At 55.0% G+C, this 18827-nt stretch overlaps 2 protein-coding genes across 2 annotated transcripts; both read left to right on the plus strand.

The window, feature by feature from the left end:
• Positions 1–6158: 6158 nt before the first annotated feature.
• Positions 6159–11467, plus strand: RPS5 (ribosomal protein S5). The gene is made up of 6 exons (XM_045773271.2): positions 6159–6312; positions 7092–7200; positions 9918–10127; positions 10266–10394; positions 11168–11266; positions 11348–11467. The coding sequence occupies exons 2-6, from the start codon at positions 7093–7095 to the stop codon at positions 11414–11416; spliced, it is 615 nt and encodes a 204-aa protein (XP_045629227.1). The 5' UTR covers positions 6159–6312; position 7092; the 3' UTR covers positions 11417–11467.
• Positions 11468–12968: 1501 nt separating this feature from the next.
• RNF225 (ring finger protein 225) lies at positions 12969–16216 on the plus strand. The gene has a single exon (XM_045773212.2). The coding sequence runs from the start codon at positions 12969–12971 to the stop codon at positions 13962–13964; it is 996 nt and encodes a 331-aa protein (XP_045629168.1). The 3' UTR covers positions 13965–16216.
• The last annotated feature ends 2611 nt before the right edge of the window (positions 16217–18827 follow it).

Consider the following 18827-nt stretch of genomic DNA (forward strand, 5'->3'; position numbering starts at 1 on the left):
TGCGCTGTGCTCCCCGTGATGCCTCCACTCTCGTGGGCCTGGCCCTCAGGCCATCTACGATGTCAGGGTCGGGGGACAAGGCGGAGGCAGACGGGGGACTCTTACAGGCCGTGAATGAGAGGAGCGCAGGCAAGGAGTGATGAACAAGGAGAAAACCGACGTTAGTGCGCTGAAGAACAACCAGTGCAGCGTGAGAGCGCGGGAAAAACGGCTTCTTAGGCCTCTCTGCGGAAGGGGCCGTGGAACCGGGACCGAAGAGGGGCGGGTGTCGCAACACACGAGAAGGCAGGGACGCGGGACCAGAGGCGATAGGGAGGCGGTGTCGGCCAACGGGAGAGTACGAGCTTGATTCCGGGAGTTGCGACGGCGGGGCCTGGTGCCACCCCATGTGGGGCTCAGTCTCCACGCTCAAGACCGGGGTACGCGGCAGCCGCAAACAGAGCCGACAGGCTCGCCCGGAACTGAAAGCCCGACCTGCAGCGGCCAGCCCGGACCCTGGGCAACGGACCGGAAACGCGCGACGCCGGCCCCCGCCCGGAGCCCGCGCGCTGAAGTTACGGGGGCAGGAGGATGGGTGGGGAGGCGCGCTGATGCCCGGAGGCCCCTGCCTCGCAGGCTGGAGTCACGGGTACGCGCCGAATGCCACTTACTCGCTCGGGGGCGGCCCGCACGGGTCCCCTGGTCCCCGCCCCGCACGCAGCGCGGAGCTTTCCACCCTCCTCCTTCGGGCCACCGCGGCACTGGGGGATTAGTGCCGCTGCAAGTGCGCTGGAGCCCTCGCGGGGTCTAGTGGGTAATGTAGTCCCACAGCACCCCGTAGTCCGACCCCAGGACTCCGGTTGTCATGGCAACCGCGGCCGTCTACACCCAGCAGGTGAGACGAGACTTTGCGTTGTCGCCAAGGAGACGGCATCCCAGACGGACTGGGGCAGTTCCGCGAGTCCGACCCAGAAATGATCTGCCACTCCCATGTCTATAGCGGGGAAGAGTGGGGCTAATGCTGGGAGCAGCACTAGAAAAGTACCTCCCTACACTCATTGATCACATACAGAGGGCTTCAGGAGTGAGAACCCGGGTCATGCAGGGCACTGGAGAGGAAGTGGGACTCCCGCACGAGGAATCCCACTCCGTCGAATTGTCAGGTCGCTGGACTGGGGCTCATGCTGAAGCCACAGCCCTGGGAGCCTGTGCCCTAGAAAACTGTGTGGCCACCTGCCACCCCTTCTCACAAGTCCCTTTCCTGCGAGGGCACTATCGTAGCGCTGTCCTCCACCAGGGACCTTGGCTTCACATCCGGTCTCTCCTAAGTCCCAAGGCAAGTCATTGGGAATCAGCCTCAGGGGCTCTTCCCTGCTCAGCACCCTGGGCTGGAGCCTCCATCCCGGGGCTGGCCTTCAATTGAGAATCCTAACAGCAAGATCCGGAAGAGCCAAAGAGAAATGGAGAGGCTAGCAGTTCCCAGGAGGGGAAAAGGGTGCCAGAAGTCATGAAAGCAAACCCCAGCAGCCGAGGAACCTTGGATGGCTTGGACAGATTTCCTAGAGTCTTCAAAGCTGTTAAAAGGTGAGAGACATAAAGGAATTTCAGCAGGAACTGAAGGCAGCCAGCTCAGTGGGTGAAGTGATCAGGGGTGGGTCACCTCTTTTGTCTCTCTAGGCTTGGTTCCTTCTCTCCCCTCTGTCGGCTCTCACCTGTCTGACCACTGGTCCCCTGCTGACTTCTGCCTTTCTCTGACCTATCCTCATTACCACCTGCCCTGTACATACTTCCAGACTGTCCATCTGACAAGCCACACCCAACACTAGCTGCTTGGTGGCTGTGCCAGCCTCATGCCGGGGACTGTTGCTGACCTGGATTTAGAGTCCAGTGTATGTGTGTGGTAGACAGAATAATGGACCCCCAAAGATGTCCACATTCTAATCCCCACTACCTGCGAATATGTTACCTCATATGGCAAAAGGGACTTTGCAGATGTGATTAAAAATCATGAGATAGGGAGATTATCCTAGATTATTCAGGTGGGTCCCATGTAATCACAGTAGTCCTTATAAGAGGGATGCTGAGATTCAGAGTCAGTGGAGTTGTGATGATAGAAGCAGAGGTCAGAGTAGTGTGGTCACAAGACAGGGAATGTGAGCAACCTTTAGCACCTGGAAAACAGAGAACCTAGATTCTCCCCTGGAGTCTCCAGAAGGAACACAGCCCTGCCTACACCTTGATTTTAGCTCTTAAGTCTTACTGGAATTCTGACCTCCAGAGCTGTAAGATAATAAATATGTATTGTTTTAAACCACTAATTTGTGGTGATTTGTTACGGCACCAAGCAGGAAAGGAACAGTCTCCATAAGGCACTGGGAGATCTTTGACATTTTCTAAGCCATCTCCCTTTTGTCAGAGTGAGGGCAAGCCCAGAGCCTCTGTCTTCTACATCATCAAGCACCACTTAACCACAGTAGTCTGTTCACACACATGGAGTTTACACATGGAGTTCCCTTCTTCCGGCTGGTTTTACATTTTTGGTTGATGTTGTCAAGTTTCCCTATCAATAAATGGATCTAAGCAAAAACAAGTGAGTTGATATTAATCTGGTTCTCAAACTGAGAGTCTTGCCCCCTGGGGAACACCTGGCAATGTCTGGAGACATTTTTAGTTGTCACAACTGGGGCTGGGGGGGTGCTACTAGCATACACTGGTTGGAAGCCAGGGATGCCGCTAAACATCGTAAAATGCACAGGACAGCCCCACCCTCCACCCCTTGACAAAAATGTCAATAGTGCTGAAGTTAAGAAATCCTAGTGTAAAGAAAACCATGAAGTACAGATGACACATACAAGAGGCAAGGTCATTTGGTGAAAGTGGGACTAGGCATGGGGAGCTAAGTGAAAAAGCTAGACATAAAAGGCCACGTATTCTATTATTCCATTTCTATAAAATGACCAGACCCAAACAACAGACTTCACAGTATACTGTGCACCACATTTTTGGCTGTACAACTATCAGCGATCCCCTTGCTCTAACACTTGGGCTGAATTATCTATTGCCGAGTAACAAAACAGCCTACAACCATTTTATTATGCCATATATGGAAACGAGGATTTGGGCAATGCTCTGTAGGAACTAGGGCCTCAAGTGGGGTAGCTCTAAAGTGGGAGATGGCTGGGACAACATCTGGAGCCTGGCACACAACAGAGTTCCATAAATGTCCGCTGAATGGACAACCCATTTCATAAATTAGTTAAAAGCACCCACAATTTTCAGAGTGCCTGTCAGGCACCATCTGGCCCTGTGTTAAGAATGTTACAGGGATTGACTCATTTAGTCATCATGTCACATCTAGAAAGGTAACATCCTGTCCATTTTACAGATGGAGAAATGGGCAGAAGAGATGGTCAGGGTGGAAATGATGCACCAGGAAGTGAGGGTGGCCTCTGCAGACTTTCCACCCTTCAGGCTGAAGAACACAGTGCCAACATCCATAGACCAATGGGGCCAGGCTTCAGATCTCCACTGTGTCCTGGAGATGGGGAGGCTGGACCACCCCAAGCCTGGCAAGAGGTATGTGACTCTTAGCTACATAAGGTGACACACACACCCTTCTCACACTATGGGGTTTTACTGTAGGAACTCCCTCCTGTTCTCCAGTGCATAGCAGGTCACTCTTTCAGGGTCTATAAAGGTGTCTATTATCTGGGGCGCCTGGGTAGCTCAGTCAGTTAAGTGGGCGACTCAATTTTGGCTCAGGTCATGATCTCAGGGTCCTGGGATCAAGCCCTACATTGGGCTCCCCGCTCAGTGGAGAGTCTGCTTGAGGAGTCTCTCTCTCCCTCTACCCCTTCCCCCCTCTCTCACACTCTTTCTCTCTCTAAAATAAATTAATTTTTTAAAAGATTTTATTTATTTATTTGAGAGAGAGAGAGACAGCCAGTGAGAGAGGGAACACAAGCAGGGGGAGTGAGAGAGGAAGAAGCAGGCTCCCAGCGGAGGAGCCTGATGCGGGCTCAATCCCAGGACCCTGGGATCACGCCCTGAGCCGAAGGCAGACGCTTAACTACTGAGACACCCAGGCACCCCTCTAAATTAATAAATATTAAAAAAAAAAAAAAACAAGAAAACAAAGATGTCTGTTATCAAGTGACAGTAGCCCAGTAGCCCACACAGTAGCCCAGGCACAGGATCCAAACTGGCCTTGTCTGATTCTTTTTCTTCCGTTTTTGTTTTGTTTGGTAGGCTCCATGCCCAACATGGGGCTCAAACTCATGACCCTGAGATCTAGAGTCGCATGCCCTACCAAATGAGCACAGTCAGGCACCCCTGATTCTGTTCGCATTTCTATGCTGAAGGGGGAAACTGAGGTTCAGGGGAGTAGGGCCCTCTCAGCTTTTGAGGAGAAAGAGGCAGGGTTGGGAGCTGCCCTTTGGATCCTGCTGAGTGTGAGGGTAACTGGTGCCTCTGCCTCTCTCAGCTTGCCTGCTTTCCCCTGGCTAGCACCTTCCCAGGGACCTTCCCCAGGACCAGGGAGGGCCCCCAAGGATCAGAGACGGTTCTGCCAGGACCAGGGAGGAGCACACTTATCCCCCTCCCCATCCCCTGCAGACCCCAGTGGTAGGCCCAAGGCTGCTCTTTGCACATAACAGGGCAGAGTGCAGGGAAAGGGCCACAGATTGCAGGGGCTGGGGGCCTTGGCGTCCAGACACAGTTCCTGTGCCCCCATGGCAGCCCAGGCTCTAACCCCATGCTCAGGCCAGCTTCAGGGTGTGTCTGAGTCCAAGGGGGGGGGGGGGCAGCAGCTCTTTCTGCCCACAGGTCCTGTCCCTGTGCTTTAATAAAACCACCATTTTGCACCAAAACAAAACAAAATCCAAAACCAACCAAACAAAAAAAAAAGCAGTCCAAGGCGGCCCAGAGTCTCTGGTCTGAAACTCCTGAAATTGGGGTAGGGGCAGGGGCTAGCCCTTAAAATTAGTCAATCAGTAAACAAATAAGGCAGATGCCGAGCACCTGCTATGAGCATGCTCAGAGAGTGGGCTAGTGGGATCACTGGGGATCTACCGAGGACCACTTAAGTCAAGTGGCTGGGCCCCTTTGGGTCTGGCTAGGGGGAGCATCCCCTTGGAGGCGGAGGTAGACACCAGGTGGTGAGGAGCCCCATGCGGCCCTGGACAAAAACTCCACCAGATGCTGCCGCATTATACTCCTGCCAGCCAGCATAGGTGAGGAACCACAGCGGTCGCTGCCTCTGGGAAGCCCGCCAGGGCTTAGTCCACGTCCCAGCTCGACTCCAGGGTGTAGGTTTAGGAGTCGCCAAACAAGGCGGGGGGGGGGGGGGGGGGCGGGGGGCGGGGCGGTGAAGTTGCGGGCACAAGCTCTTCACGCCAGCCACCTGGTCAATGGGTGGGGCTACAGCGTGGCCGCGGCACCGCCACCAGTGCCATCCCCTGCTGCCGTCCAGTGACCTCAGCATCAACAAAGGACTTAGATGCGTGAAATGGAGTGGAGGCTGTCCCCCAGTCCACCTGCTGGGCACAGCCCCTGGCCGCATGTCCAGGGCTCCTCCCCAACCTCGAGCCGCACGCGATGAGAGGCGGCAGGAGCTGCGAGGGTCGTAGAGAGATGATGGGGGTACCCTGACATGGGATGAAGAGAGGTGAAGCCGGGAAGGGTCTCCTCTAGGAGGCTCAGGCCCGCAGTAACCCGAGCATGCGAGTATAGGGGAGGCCGACCCTCGAGAGGGACTCGCGCATGCACGTGGGGCCCAGGACCAGCGGAGGGCAGTCGTGACCACCAGGCCCACTCCTCCTCCCCGAGCGTGCAGCGCGCGCTTGCCTGTGACGCGGCCGTAACCTGGACGAAGAATGAGAGGTGCCGAACTGCTACCGCACTCGAAACCGGCGGCAGGTGGAACGTGAAGTCAGCGGCCTAGCAGGGCGAAGAGCGCGAGCGTGACTTCTGCCCTCATTAGACATGGCGGCCTTGGCCTCAGGGAGATCTCTGCGCTTGTGCAAGGGCCCCCAAGAACGGGCAAGTACTGGATGTTAGAATATCCGCCAGGCGCCCTCGTGGGGCCACTTCTGCAAGCGCGCGTGCGCAGGGGATTTACGTGTTCGGTTTGGCCCAGAGGGCACCTTTACATTCTTGTTCTGGATTGGTCCTGGAGTATACCGAGTCTTTTTTGTACACGCGTCGGCCCCGCTGACCCGGAAGTTTTCACCCCCGTTAAAAGCTTGGGCCCGCGGTTCGCGGTCTCTTCCTGTCTGTGCCAGGGCGGCGCGTGGTGCACGCTGATCGTTTGTGACGCCCCGGCTGCGCCCTCAGGTGAGGCCGCCGCCGGGTCGGGGGGCTCAGAAGAGTGATTCAGGATTTTCTGGGGAGCCATGAGCGACCCCCGAGGCCCGGGGCTTCCTTTGGGAGGGGGTTTCCTCTCCTTTTCCGGAAAATGTGCTGAGGAACGCGGAGGCGCAGGAAAGTTAGGCTTTCCTCCGTGTCCCGCTACCTCCGTATCTTTGCCCCGCAGCGGGGCTCGGGAATACTGGTTTGGCCCCTGCGGTCGTGAGTTCAGATAGGCGGTTTCCGTTACTGTTAGGTACATGCTGCATTCTCTCTGGCCTGTACACGGATTTCTCTTCAGTAGCAGACCCTAGTACGTCCTGGGTGTCGGACACGCACCGTGGCCTTTGCCTTGATTATGCGCAGAATTCGTGTAGTGATCCTTGATGGCAGGTTAGCGTTTCCATTTCATTCAGGAGGAAGCAGAGTCTAAAGCAGTTTGACTCCCCCAGCGTGGCAGAGCTCGTTAATGACGTGGTTGGGATTTGAGCTCAAGCGGATGCAGTGTCAGGGTATTTGGCATCTCCCTTCCAATTGTGGTCCGTGCAGCAGCCGTTGACCCGGGCCTGCGGCGAGCTCTTGGTCCCGGGGTCTTTGGTGAGAGAGAGTTGCTTCTTACATTATGGCCAAGTGGTTTTTGTGGGACCGGAAAAACAGACCCAGATGTTTATGGCCTTTCTTGCGTCCAAATAACTTCCCAGTTAACAGCGTGTGGGCCAGCCTCACAGTGGTGGGTGTGTCTGAGCTCTGATAGTTTGTGTTCCTAGGATGACCGAGTGGGAGACAGCTGCACCTGCAGTGGCGGAGACCCCTGACATCAAGCTCTTTGGGAAATGGAGCACCGATGATGTTCAGATCAATGACATTTCCTTGCAGGTGAGGGGGGTGTGGTGGTTGTGCTCTCCCCAGTTAGGGGTTTGGGGGCACACATGGAATCTTCCAGAAGGGGCAACTTGAAACGTGATACTATAGAAGTGAAGATATGACAGGTAAAGGAGGGATCCCTGGACCACCACACCCACCATGTCTGTTTTTTCTTTGTGTTTTGTTAATCGGTGGCTACACAAGACCGTTCCTTTTTCAGGGGTAGCATCGCATTCCTCAGGTTTTGTGTCCATGTTTTGGTTCTGTTTTTCTTTGTGTTTTTTTGTTGTTGTTTGTTTTTGTTAAGATTTATTTATTTATTTGAGAGAAAGAGTGGGGGGAGGTGCGGAGGGAGGGAGTCTTCAAGCAGACTTCCTGCTGGGAGAGGAGCCTGATCCCACAATCCATGAGAGCGTGACCTGAGCCGACCCAACAGCAAGATGCTTAACCGACTGAGCCATCCAAGCACCCTAGTTTTGGGGTTTTGTTGTTGTTGTTTTGTCTCAGATCATTCATTTGCATGTGGAAATCCAGTTGCCCCGGCCCTATTTGATTTCTGTCTTTGGAGTTTTGTATATTTAGCAAATTTAGGCCATGAGCTGTCTAACTTAAATCTCTCTTACACATTATAGAAATGTATCTCAACACCACCATTTGTTGAAAGATTATTTCCCCTATCCAATGATCTTGGCATCCTTGTTGGAAATAAGTTGAGCATAGATATATGGGTTTATTTCTGGACACTGAATTCTTTTCCATTGGTCTGTAAATCTCTCCGTAAGTCAGTACCACACTGTTTATCTTTACCCTCATACTGTTACACTGGGCCTCATTAGGACTTTTGTGGGCTCTTCATTAAAAAGAAATTGTATTTTGTGACTGCATTAGTATAAGGACAAAGCTTGGTTTTGATTTATTTATCCTTTTTCATTTTAAAAGAAACTAAAACATTTTTTGTTGTTTCTAAACATACGGGATGTAGGCACTGTGCCTAGCGAGGATTCAGTCCTGTTTTTCACCCTGGATGTTTTGTAGAGCTATTTCCCTTTATGGCTTTGTTCATCGAGGTCCACAAACTTAAAGAACCAGATAATGAATATTTTAGTCTTTATAGGTCACATATGGTCTCTGTCACATATGTTTGTGTCTTTTTGGTGTGCAAGCTTTTTAAAAATGTAAAAACAGGGACGCCTAGGTAGCTCAGTCGGTTAAGTGTCTGTCTTCAGCTCAGGTCATGATCCCAGGATCCTGGGATCCAGTGCATCTGGCTCCTTGCTCAGTGGGGAGCCTGCTTCTCCTCCTTCCTGCCGTTCTCCCTGCTTGTGCTCGCTCTCTTTCTCTGACAAGTAAATAAAATCTTTTTAAAAAAATGTAAAAACAATTTTTCACTCTCCCTAGTGCTCTTTTATGGGCTGGGGAAGCAGAAGTCTATGTCGCACCAGAATTCTCGTCTTGAAAGATGTGCAAGGGTCTACTGTAGGGCTGGTCATTTTAACCGAACCCTGCCAAGACATTTGGTGTTTGTGGTTTTTCCTGCTCAGCGTAAAGTCCTGCATGGAGACCTATCTACTTGCCTATTTGTGCAGGTGTTTCTCTCCAGGTAGACACAGACTGTCATTCTAGTATCAGAATTCCATGTTCTTTCTCTGTTATTCTTTGTCTTTATAGAAATATGATGTGTCCCTCGTGGAAGTGATACAATGACATTTGGGTGTATTTCACAGTGGAATAGTTGACAGTAGTCCTCTTCGCATATGTGTAGTTTCTCTGATGCCAACGCCCCCTAACATTTTCGTGTTTTCGAAACATTTTTTTGGGAAATAACGTATGTATATATAGGAAGGGTTGTTGGATAATTCTACTAAAACGGTGGTTCTCTGGAGTGATTTTCCCCCACCCCTTTTAGGTGACACTTGGCAATGTGTGGACATATTTTTGTTTGCTGAAACTGAGAGGGGTGCTGGTAGCTTACTGGAGGCTGCTAAACATTCTGCAGTGCACAGGACAGCCCCCACTACAAGAGTTAATTTGATTTAAAGTGTCCGTAGTGCAGAGTTTGAGGAATACTTAAAACTGAGATCATGGGGCGCCTGGGTGGCTTAGTTGGTTAAGTGTCTGCCTTCAGCTTAGGTCGTGATCCCAGGACGGAGTCCCATGTCAGACTCCCTGCTCTGCAGTGGGGAGTCTGTTTCTCCCTCTCCCCTGTTCATGCTTGCCCGCGTGTGCGCTCTCTCTCTCTCTAATTAATTAATAAATACATAAATACATACATACATACATCAACAACAAAACTGAGATCGTGAGTATTGATCTTCTTGGTTCTCCATCCGCCTCCCTCCCATTATAAAGGAAGTGTTTTTTTGGGTTTTTTGTTTTTGTTTTTTTTAAGATTTTATTTATTTGAGGGAGAGCAGGGGCAGAGGGAGAAGCAGACTCCTCACTGAGCAGGGAGCCCGATGCGGGGCTCCATCCCAGGACCCTGAGATCATGACCTGAGCAGAAGGCAGATGCGTAACTGACTGAGCCACCCAGGTGCCCAAGGAAGTGCTCTTTTTAGTGACGTGATAAAGTCACTTGTTAGGGTTTTACTTTTTTGTGGCAAGCAGGGCCCTCACAGTCAAGCCACCACAGGTAGGCGGGGGCTGCCTAGAGTGGGTGCTCAGTCCCTCGGGTTCCTGGCCATCCTGCTCCTGACCCTGGTCCTTCCATCCCCTCTCCTTGCTGCCCAGGATTACATTGCGGTGAAGGAGAAGTATGCCAAGTACCTGCCCCACAGTGCAGGGCGCTATGCGGCCAAGCGCTTCCGCAAGGCACAGTGCCCCATCGTGGAGCGTCTCACCAACTCCATGATGATGCATGGCCGAAACAATGGCAAGAAGCTCATGACCGTGCGCATTGTCAAGCATGCCTTCGAGATCATCCATCTGCTCACTGGTGAGGTAAGACTGTGAGACATAATGAGGCGGAGAGTGCCCTTAGTACACTCTAAAGCCAACAGCTGCCCCATGGCGTTTAGGGGTGAGGAAATGGGGGAGGGATGTGGACTGGATGTCAGGTTCATGGCTGCCTTCTCCTAGAACCCCCTGCAGGTCCTGGTGAATGCAATTATTAACAGCGGTCCCCGGGAGGACTCAACCCGCATTGGGCGAGCCGGAACAGTGAGGCGTCAGGCTGTTGACGTGTCCCCCCTGCGCCGTGTGAATCAGGTGGGCCCCGGGCTTCTGGCACACAGGGGTGGGCAGGAATAGTCACTGGGCCCTGGTGTGGTTCTGCTTGGGGCAGAAACTGCAAGTGGGAAGGTTTGTCCTGCCTCTGTGTTTTACCTGGAGTGTCCTTTACTCCAGGAAACCTTCCCGCATTTCCAGCACTTTCAGGGCAGATACTAGTTCTGGCCCCTCTACTGAGCAACATTTGCCTCAGGCAGTTTCATTTGAGTGTATATTTTTACATACTGTATGTGAGTGCATTTTTATCCCTCAGACCATTTGACAACCAGTTGCAGAAATTCTAACCATTTCCCCCTTGACACTTTAGTGGGTGTCTCCAAGGACGAAGGGTATTCTGTCCCCACCTTCGCTCTCACGGAATTTAACAGAGAGAGAATTGTCTCATGTTCCATCACTGCAGCTGTCCCTTTATAGCTGTCTGTTTTCAGTCAAGGGTCCAGGTCAAGAGCACACACTGCATTGCATTTCCCTCCAGTAGCAGGTCTCACATCTCCTGTAATCAGGGACCCAGCTTCAGCCTTCGTGTCTACACTTGTTTTTGTGGCCCTCTGTCTGATCCTGGATCTGGCAGCATTTCACCTGGGCAGCCTGGGGGCTCCACCTTTGTCTTGTCACAGTCTCAGTGGGCCAGTGGACGGCAGTATGGTAGCCAGCTTTTGTCGGGGGGGCCCAGGGTACTGGGGGATGGTGGCCCTATCTGGTTTGGGGGCATCCTCTGTCCCCAGGCTTAAGCTGATCTCTGTGCTCCCTAGGCCATCTGGCTGCTGTGCACAGGTGCCCGTGAGGCCGCCTTCCGGAACATCAAGACCATTGCTGAGTGCCTAGCAGATGAGCTCATCAATGCAGCCAAGGTGAGTGGGGACACTAGGGTGGGGGCCAGTTCAAGGGGAAGCTGCTCCAACATTCAGAACTAACCATTTATATCTTTGCAGGGCTCTTCCAATTCCTATGCTATCAAGAAGAAGGATGAGCTGGAACGTGTGGCCAAGTCCAACCGTTGATCACCTCGCTGTGGCTTCAATAAACCTGTCTGCCCTTGGGGCAGCCTCACCCACCTGTGCCATTGTCTGTCCTTGGGGGGCTCTGGGCGCTGGAGTGGGGATGGCCCCAGTGTCTTAAGGAGCTGCCCCATTTCTGACCTGTCTTGGTTTGTGGGGACCCAGGTTTACCAGGGAAATCGTCTGCTCAGAAAGCACCACTGACTCAGAACCGGGCCACCCCGGGGTGCAGGCCCGGCCACCTGGAGTGTTCCAGCGTGTTGGAAATGAGAGGGGTGGGGTTGTCCTGGTATAGACGTCACTCTAGGCTGGGGAAGGGCGTGGTTTTGTCCGTGAGATCTGGGTGGCAGCCCAACTCCTGGGCGGCATGTTAACCTGCAAGCAGCCCCAGGGAGAGGTATCCAAGGCTAGTGGCCTGGCCCACCATTTCCAGCCCCCTATCTGCTGGTTTGGCAGGGGCCAGCCCTGTCCAGTACACTGTGGGGTGTCCCTACCTTCCACCCCAGGACTCCAGAGGTTCTCCCAGGGGCTCCAGGCTGCCTCTGCATTTTGTGTATTCATGACTGTAGCCTAACCCTGGGTGCCCACAGAGCCACTGCCACACCAGGTTCATCTGATTACACCAGTGGCTTGGAAGTAGAAGACTTGGGAGGGGGGTGTTGTTGCCCAACCACAGGGCCAGATTGTCACTGGCCTCTCCACCTGTGCCATCCATCACCTTCCTGCCGCCCCCGACATCCGGCCAAGGTCAGCCTGGGTGTACATCCTGGAGGGACCTGTCTTGGGGGCGGGCCAGGCAGTTGGACAAGTCTGACAGGTACCTTGGGAACCTGGGATCTGGAGGGAGTGGTAGCAAGGCAGCACCCTCCTGCAGGGAGGGGCACCTAGAATGCAGCTGCTGGTAGGCAGAGGACTGGGGTCAGAACTGGCAGGGACGTGCCAGCCAGAGGGAGGAGGCACCAACAGGTAGGAAGAGCCAAAAGGCTGGCTGGGGTCGGTCTGGTGGGGAACCTCTGGCACCTGTTCTGGGCTTCCGTTATTACTCTGTGCTGCTGGGCTCCAATCCTGAGGCTTGGGTGTCCTCTTTCTCATCTGTCCCTCCTGGAGTTTTGTATGGACCCCCTTCCCCCCAAAGTCTGGTTCTCTTAGAGGTCCCTATCTTTTGCTCCTCTCCATGTTGGATCCTCCCAATTGCTTGTCTGGGGTTCTGCCCAGTGACAGGTCCTCACCTTTCCTCTGCCCCTTCCTGGCCCAAGTCTAGCTTAGGACCTACCATGCCCCTAGGTCTGTTCCTGTCCCCAGTCCTGTCCTCCCATCTATTCCCCCACCCCCTCCCTTCTCCAGTCCTGATGCTTCCTCGACTTCTACCTGGACACCCTTTTTCTCTGCTTCTACCCCGCGAGTCGCTTTCTGTTCCTATCCTCTGTGCTCTTTGGCTCTACACCCCCTTCTTAGGAAGCCCCCGCTCTGTGTTGGGCCATCCACTCCAGAGTCCAGCCCCAGACCCTCCTCCTGCTTCCCCGGCTGACGGCCCCTCCCTTCAGGTCCGGTCCGGATGCCCTGCCCTCGGCCGCCCTGGCTCCGCCGCCCGCCTCAGGGCTCAGGCCCCAGCTCCCAGGGCTCACTCTCCGCGCCCCGCTCCCCAGGCAGGGAGGAGGGCGAAGACGACGAGGAGGAGGAGGAGGAAGGGGATGGCAGCCCGGGCTCGGGTCCTATCCTGACCCCCGTGTCCCCCGTGGAGTGTCTCATTTGTGTGTCACCCTTCGACGGCGTATTCAAGCTGCCCAAGCGCCTGGACTGCGGCCACGTCTTCTGCCTCGAGTGCCTGGCTCGCCTGTCCCTGGCCACGGCGGGTGGCGGCGACGCGGTGGCCTGCCCCGTGTGCCGCGCGCCCACGCGCCTGGCCCCGCGCCGAGGGCTGCCCGCGCTGCCCACGCAGCCCAGCCTGCTGCCCCGCGACGCGCTTGCGCCACTGCCGCGCCAGGGCTCGGTGCGCTTCGACCGCCGCCGGGGCCTGCTCTACCTGCGGCCGCCCCCGCCCCCGCCCGGGCCGCGCAAGTGCCGCGCCGCGCGCCCGCCGCCGCCCCCGCCACCGTTGCGCCTAGGCCGCCCGCTGTCTCGCCGCCTTTCCTGGACCAGCCCGGCCTGGGCCTTCAACGCGGCCGTGGCGATGGCGGTGCTGGTGGCTGCGGGCCTCGTCGTATCGGGCGTCTACATCTTCTTCCTCATCCCCCACGCCGCCGCCTCCGGCCCCGTGCGGCCCCAGCTCGTGGCGCTCGCGCCGGCGCCGGGGTTCTCCTGGTTCCCGCCACGGCCCACACCGGGGACACCCTGGACCCCTGCCTGGACGCCGCGCCCCATGGGCCCTGACCTGGACACCGCCCTGCCAGGGGCTTCGGAGGACGTGCTGGAACCCGAGGGGGGCTCCGAGGACACGGCGGAGGCTGAGGGGATGCCGGACAGGCCTTCGGACCGAATGTGGAGGGCAGAGGCTGGCCCGGGCTGGGCCCCGCGGGGACGGGGTGGGAGAAGGATGTGGGGGCCACGGTAAACGCATCTGTGCTGCAGGTCCCGTCCCCAGGCCTGGGTACCTTCAGGTCCTCCTGGTGGCGCCCTGCCAGGATCTCTTGCCGTGATCCTAGAAGAGGCCTTACCAAGGTGCAAGGAAAGCACCTGTTTCTCCGAGGGAGACCTAGTGGGACCATTCCAGGCATCATCACCACGGAGCAGGGACCCTCTCAAGGAGCAACCCCTGCCTTCATTCCCACAAGGACCCTCTGGGAGCCCCCATGACCCTAATTATTGTGGGCATCCAGCTGAGGCCGCCCTGACCCCCATCTTTGAAAAGGTCCTTCTGGGAGGCACTCCTAAACCTGGTCTCCATGAGAGTCCAGTTGGGAGTACCCTTGATCCTCATCCCTCATGGGAGTCCAGCTGGGGAACCCTCTGACCAACATCGTGCAGGTACCCTGCTAGGGGCACCATCAGCCCATGCGGAGGGTCCTACTGAGTGCACCCCCAGTCACCATCAGACCCCTGGGGAAGCATCCTCGGCTAGCAGCTAGGGCTGGAGGCTCTGATTTACTCATCCTGTGGGCTCATGGCAGGTGGCCGGAGGTCCCTATCTTTGGTGGCAAAGCTGCTACTGCTGTTAGTCTCTGGTCATCCCCCCCCCTGCCTGGCCCATTGCAGTCCTCCCCACCCCCACCAAGGTTGTGGAGTTTATTTTCCACTCTGCTTGTAGGTTGGGTCTGGGTGGGGTGCAGCTGTTTCCATGCTGGTCCTGGGTTGTCTCTCCACACACATGGCTGGGCTTGGGCTTGAAGGGTCAGGGGTGGCCTGGCCAGGGCTAAGGAGGGACACATAGGGCCTGAGCCTCAAAGATTAGCTCTCACTTGGTCCTGAGCACCAATTTGCAAATGGGAGCCTTGACTACTGCTACGGGTCGTGGCTTCTGGGATCCTCCTGATATGCTGTGGAGCAGCTGTGGTCACCAAGGCTCAAAGAGGCCAAGCTTGCCCTCTGGGTCGGTGCCACATGATTTTTGGGGTGGATGCTCCTGGATCTCCCTGGCCTGCTAGGAGACATCCTGGCCTCTCTCCCTGGGTGCTAGAACCCCAATCAACCCCATTTCCACTCGTTAATTTCTTGGGGCCAGTTATTGTACCTCCCCCTCCAGAGCTCCATCAACCTTTTTTGGCATCCCTGCTGTTCCCCTAGGTGGGGCCTCACCCCTGGATAGCAGCCTACGGGGAGGGCAGCTCTTGGGTTCCTGTCCTCCTCCTCTCAGAAGCCTTCCTGGGTTAGTCATCACAGGGTGGATGGCTGCCACCCTCTACACAAACTGAATACGGGCCTTCTGTTTCCCTCCAGGCTCTGGAGCCCTCATCCTGTCCCAGTTCACCCAGGGTCGGGGTTCTGTGTTTTGTGGGTGGGAATCTGGCATTTTCCAGAGAGAAATATGACTTCTATGGGGCTGGAGGCTCTTGTTTGATTTGTTTACATATGTGTCCTCAGTGCCTGGCATACAGGGGTTGCCAAATACTTTTCTGGGGAGTGACAGCATTGCAGGTGACCAGGAGGCAGCCTGGGAACGCCTGTGGGCACTCTAGGCTCAACTAGCTCCTAGCCACCTGGATCTAGGCATGTCAGCGGAGCTCCTTTTGATGGGAGCTGCTGCTTCCAGTTAGGAAGCCAGAGGGGGGAACATCAGGACATACAAGGGAGTGTCTTTCCAGACCAGTTCTTGTCGCACACCAGGTGCCAATGTCACCCACAGGGGCTGAGACCCGTGTGCTGGGTCACTGGGCAGCTGTAGCCCAGCCCACACAGGGAGGGGACTTGGTCAGGCAGGAGCAGGGTTGGTGGTCTGCATTAGTTTTCTCTGACTGCTGCAACAAATAACTGAGTCCCTTAGAACAACACACATTAATTCTCTTACAGTTCTGCAGGCCAGGAGTTTTGAAATCATTTTTACCTGGCTAAAGTCAAGTGTCCTCAGGGCTAGCTCTCCGGAGGCTCCAGGAGAGAATTTCCTTAGCTTTTCATCTTCTAGAGCTGCATTCCTTGACTTCTTCCTCCATTTTCATATTTTGTTTTTATTTTTTAAGTAATCTCTACGCCCAATGTGGGGCTCAAACTCACAATCCCAGTTCAGGAGTCCCATGCTCTACTGACTGAGCCGAGCAGGCACCCTGTCTTCCTCTGTCTTCAAAGAAAGCAGCATAGCATCTTCAGAGCTCCGACTGTCCTTCCTCCCTCTTTCACTTATAAGGGTCCAGTGATCACATTGAGCCCGCCTGGATAATCCAGGATAATTTCCCCAGATAAACATCTCAATTTAATCACATCTGCAAAGTCCATTTTGCCATTTAAGGTAGAAGATTCACAGATTCTGGGGATTAGGATCTGGCTATCTTTGGGGGCCATTATTCAGCTTACCATAGAGTCTCAGATATTCATCTTCTCATCCCTTCCCTCCTCTGTCCCAGGCTGGGAGAGTGGGGAGGGGCAGAAGTTGGGCCCAGCCAGTGGAGTCAGAAAGGGGCCCTTAGCTGGTGGTGCACAGAAGGGGGAGAGAAAATGCTCTCTGCCGGAGGGTGTTCAAGAAAGGATACCTGGAAGAAGACCTGTATCTTTGAATCAGCTGGCATCAAGGCAGAGGGACCTGGGGCAGTAAGGGTGTGGCTGAGGGCAGTGGGCAGGGCTGACACCCCCCCCCCAACTACCGTCCCCCTAGGGTCTAGGGAAAGTACAGCTTCTCCACTCTCCCAACTGGGAGACTGAAGCTCAGTCTCTCCTCCCTTAAAATGAGGTTGATGACAGATCCCAGGGGTCCTGAACATTCTTGTCTGCTAACTACTACCTCAGTGCCTGCCCACCCACTGCCCACGAACAAAGGGGCTGCCCGAAACCACTTGGGGCCAGGATGATGGGGGCCTCCTCCCCACCCTGGCCTACCAGCCTCTGTGACCACCCAGAGCTATGCCCGCCCCGCCCTCTCTCTGCCCACTTCAGCCCTGCTACATAACCATCCCTCACCTGCCGCACCCTTGCACCTCCTCCTGGGTCCTGGTGCCTGTGAATACCCAGAGAGGGGGAGTCAACCTCAGTGGCTGGCATGGTGCCAGAGATGCCAGACTTCGGTTCTCTCTTCTGTAAAATGGGCAGAAATAAACACTTTACTTGCAGGGAAAATTAGTTAATCTACAAGTATTTATTGAGCACCTGCTGTATACCAAGGGTGCACGGGGACACCTCAGGAACAAGGAAGGCCCTCACATGGCAGATGACGTCCAGAAAGCTGAGCAGAGGAGCCATCATCTTGGCCACACTGCCTTCCCTGTCAAGCTCATGGAGTCCCCAGTTCCCCAAATCCTTTCCAGGTTCTCCCCCAGCTCTGCCCCTTTGCTGCCAAAGGGACACCATGTGCTCCCTTCTACAGGGATCGGGCCAGCCTCTCCTCATGAGAGTCAAAGAGGCCCCTGCCAAGAGAGAACAAAGCCGAAGAAGCCACAATGCCTTTTCTGACTTAGACTCAGAAGTCACATTCTGTCATCTCCCCCATATGCTATTGGGTACCCTATTCATTATGGAAGGGAACTAAGTGAGTTTGTGAATACAAGACAATGAGACCCATGGAGGTCATTTTGGAGGCTGGCCCTCTACCTAAAGTGGAGTCACCAGCATGGTCCTTCTGTCTTCTTCTTTTTTTAAAGATTTTATTTATTTATTTGACAGAGAGAGAGAGATAGCCAGCGAGAGAGGGAACACAGGCAGGGGGAATGGGAGAGGAAGAAGCAGGCTCCAGTGGAGGAGCCCGACACGGGGTTCGATCCCAGGACTCTAGGATCAGGCCCTGAGCCGAAGGCAGACGCTTAACGACCGAGCCACTCAGGCACCCCCGTCTTCTGTCTTCTTTAGCCAAGCAGGCCTGTGCCATTCCCCTGGACCTGCTCTCCCATGACAGAGTCCCAGGCCTTTGGTTCAGGCTGAATCCCCAGGGTGATGACCGTGTCACCCTTTCTGTGAGTGTGGGTGAGGCAAGGGAGAAGCCAGTGCCAGCCACAGTAGCACCAAGTAGGGAGTTGTGTCAGAACCAAGGAGAGAAAGGGAAGAGTGACTGATTTCATTCTTACTTGTCTCCAGGCCCCCAAGTCTTCAGGGAGGGAGGAAACATGGAGCTGTGGGTGTTGGTGGGGGTAGGGGTATCGGGGGTGGTGGTTGACTCTTTTCCAGGCCCCTTGCCCTCTGATGTTGGAGGACTGGGAGTGAAGCATTGTAATGGTTCAGACCTGGAGCCATCTGTATTGTTTTCACATCACCGCTGGGGGAGGGCACGCAGGGTGGCGCAGGTGCTAGGGACCGGCTAGCCTGTTGCTGAAGGTGTCTGAGATCAGAGATCTGTGCAGGAAACTGGATATGCTGCCCTTACTCTGCGCTGTCTGGAGCCAGCTGGCACAGATTCAGGGGCCTAGTGAGGCGCCAAGGCAGCTTAATTGTTTCGTAGTGGAAGCCTGACTCATCCCAGGGTCTACCCTGTCCCACAGCCTCGGAGAGCCACTGCAGTCAGCCCTGCCCACTGTACCACTGTGCAGGAAATATCCCACCCATAAGAGCGTCTTTGTGTACCTGGAGCCTCGATCCACCCCAGGTCATCTGTGCCGATAGTGTGATTTATGGTGGGGGCTTTAGGCCTTGCTGCATCAGTGTGGTCTGTGGGGGAGCCAGAGACTGAGGAACTAAGGTCAGTTACATGGGCGCCGCACGCCTTCGTTACTGTCTCCCAACGAAAACCCTGGACACCAAGGCTTAGGTGAGCGCACCTGGTGGGGACACTCCAGACGTGTTGTCATATATATTGTTGCCGGGAGAAGTGAGTGCTGCCATGTGAGTCTGCTGAGAGAGGACACTC

Source organism: Ursus americanus, chromosome 21 (assembly GCF_024610735.1).
Source record: "Ursus americanus isolate L20-20 chromosome 21, mUrsAme1.1.p, whole genome shotgun sequence".
Taxonomy (NCBI): Eukaryota; Metazoa; Chordata; class Mammalia; order Carnivora; family Ursidae; genus Ursus; species Ursus americanus.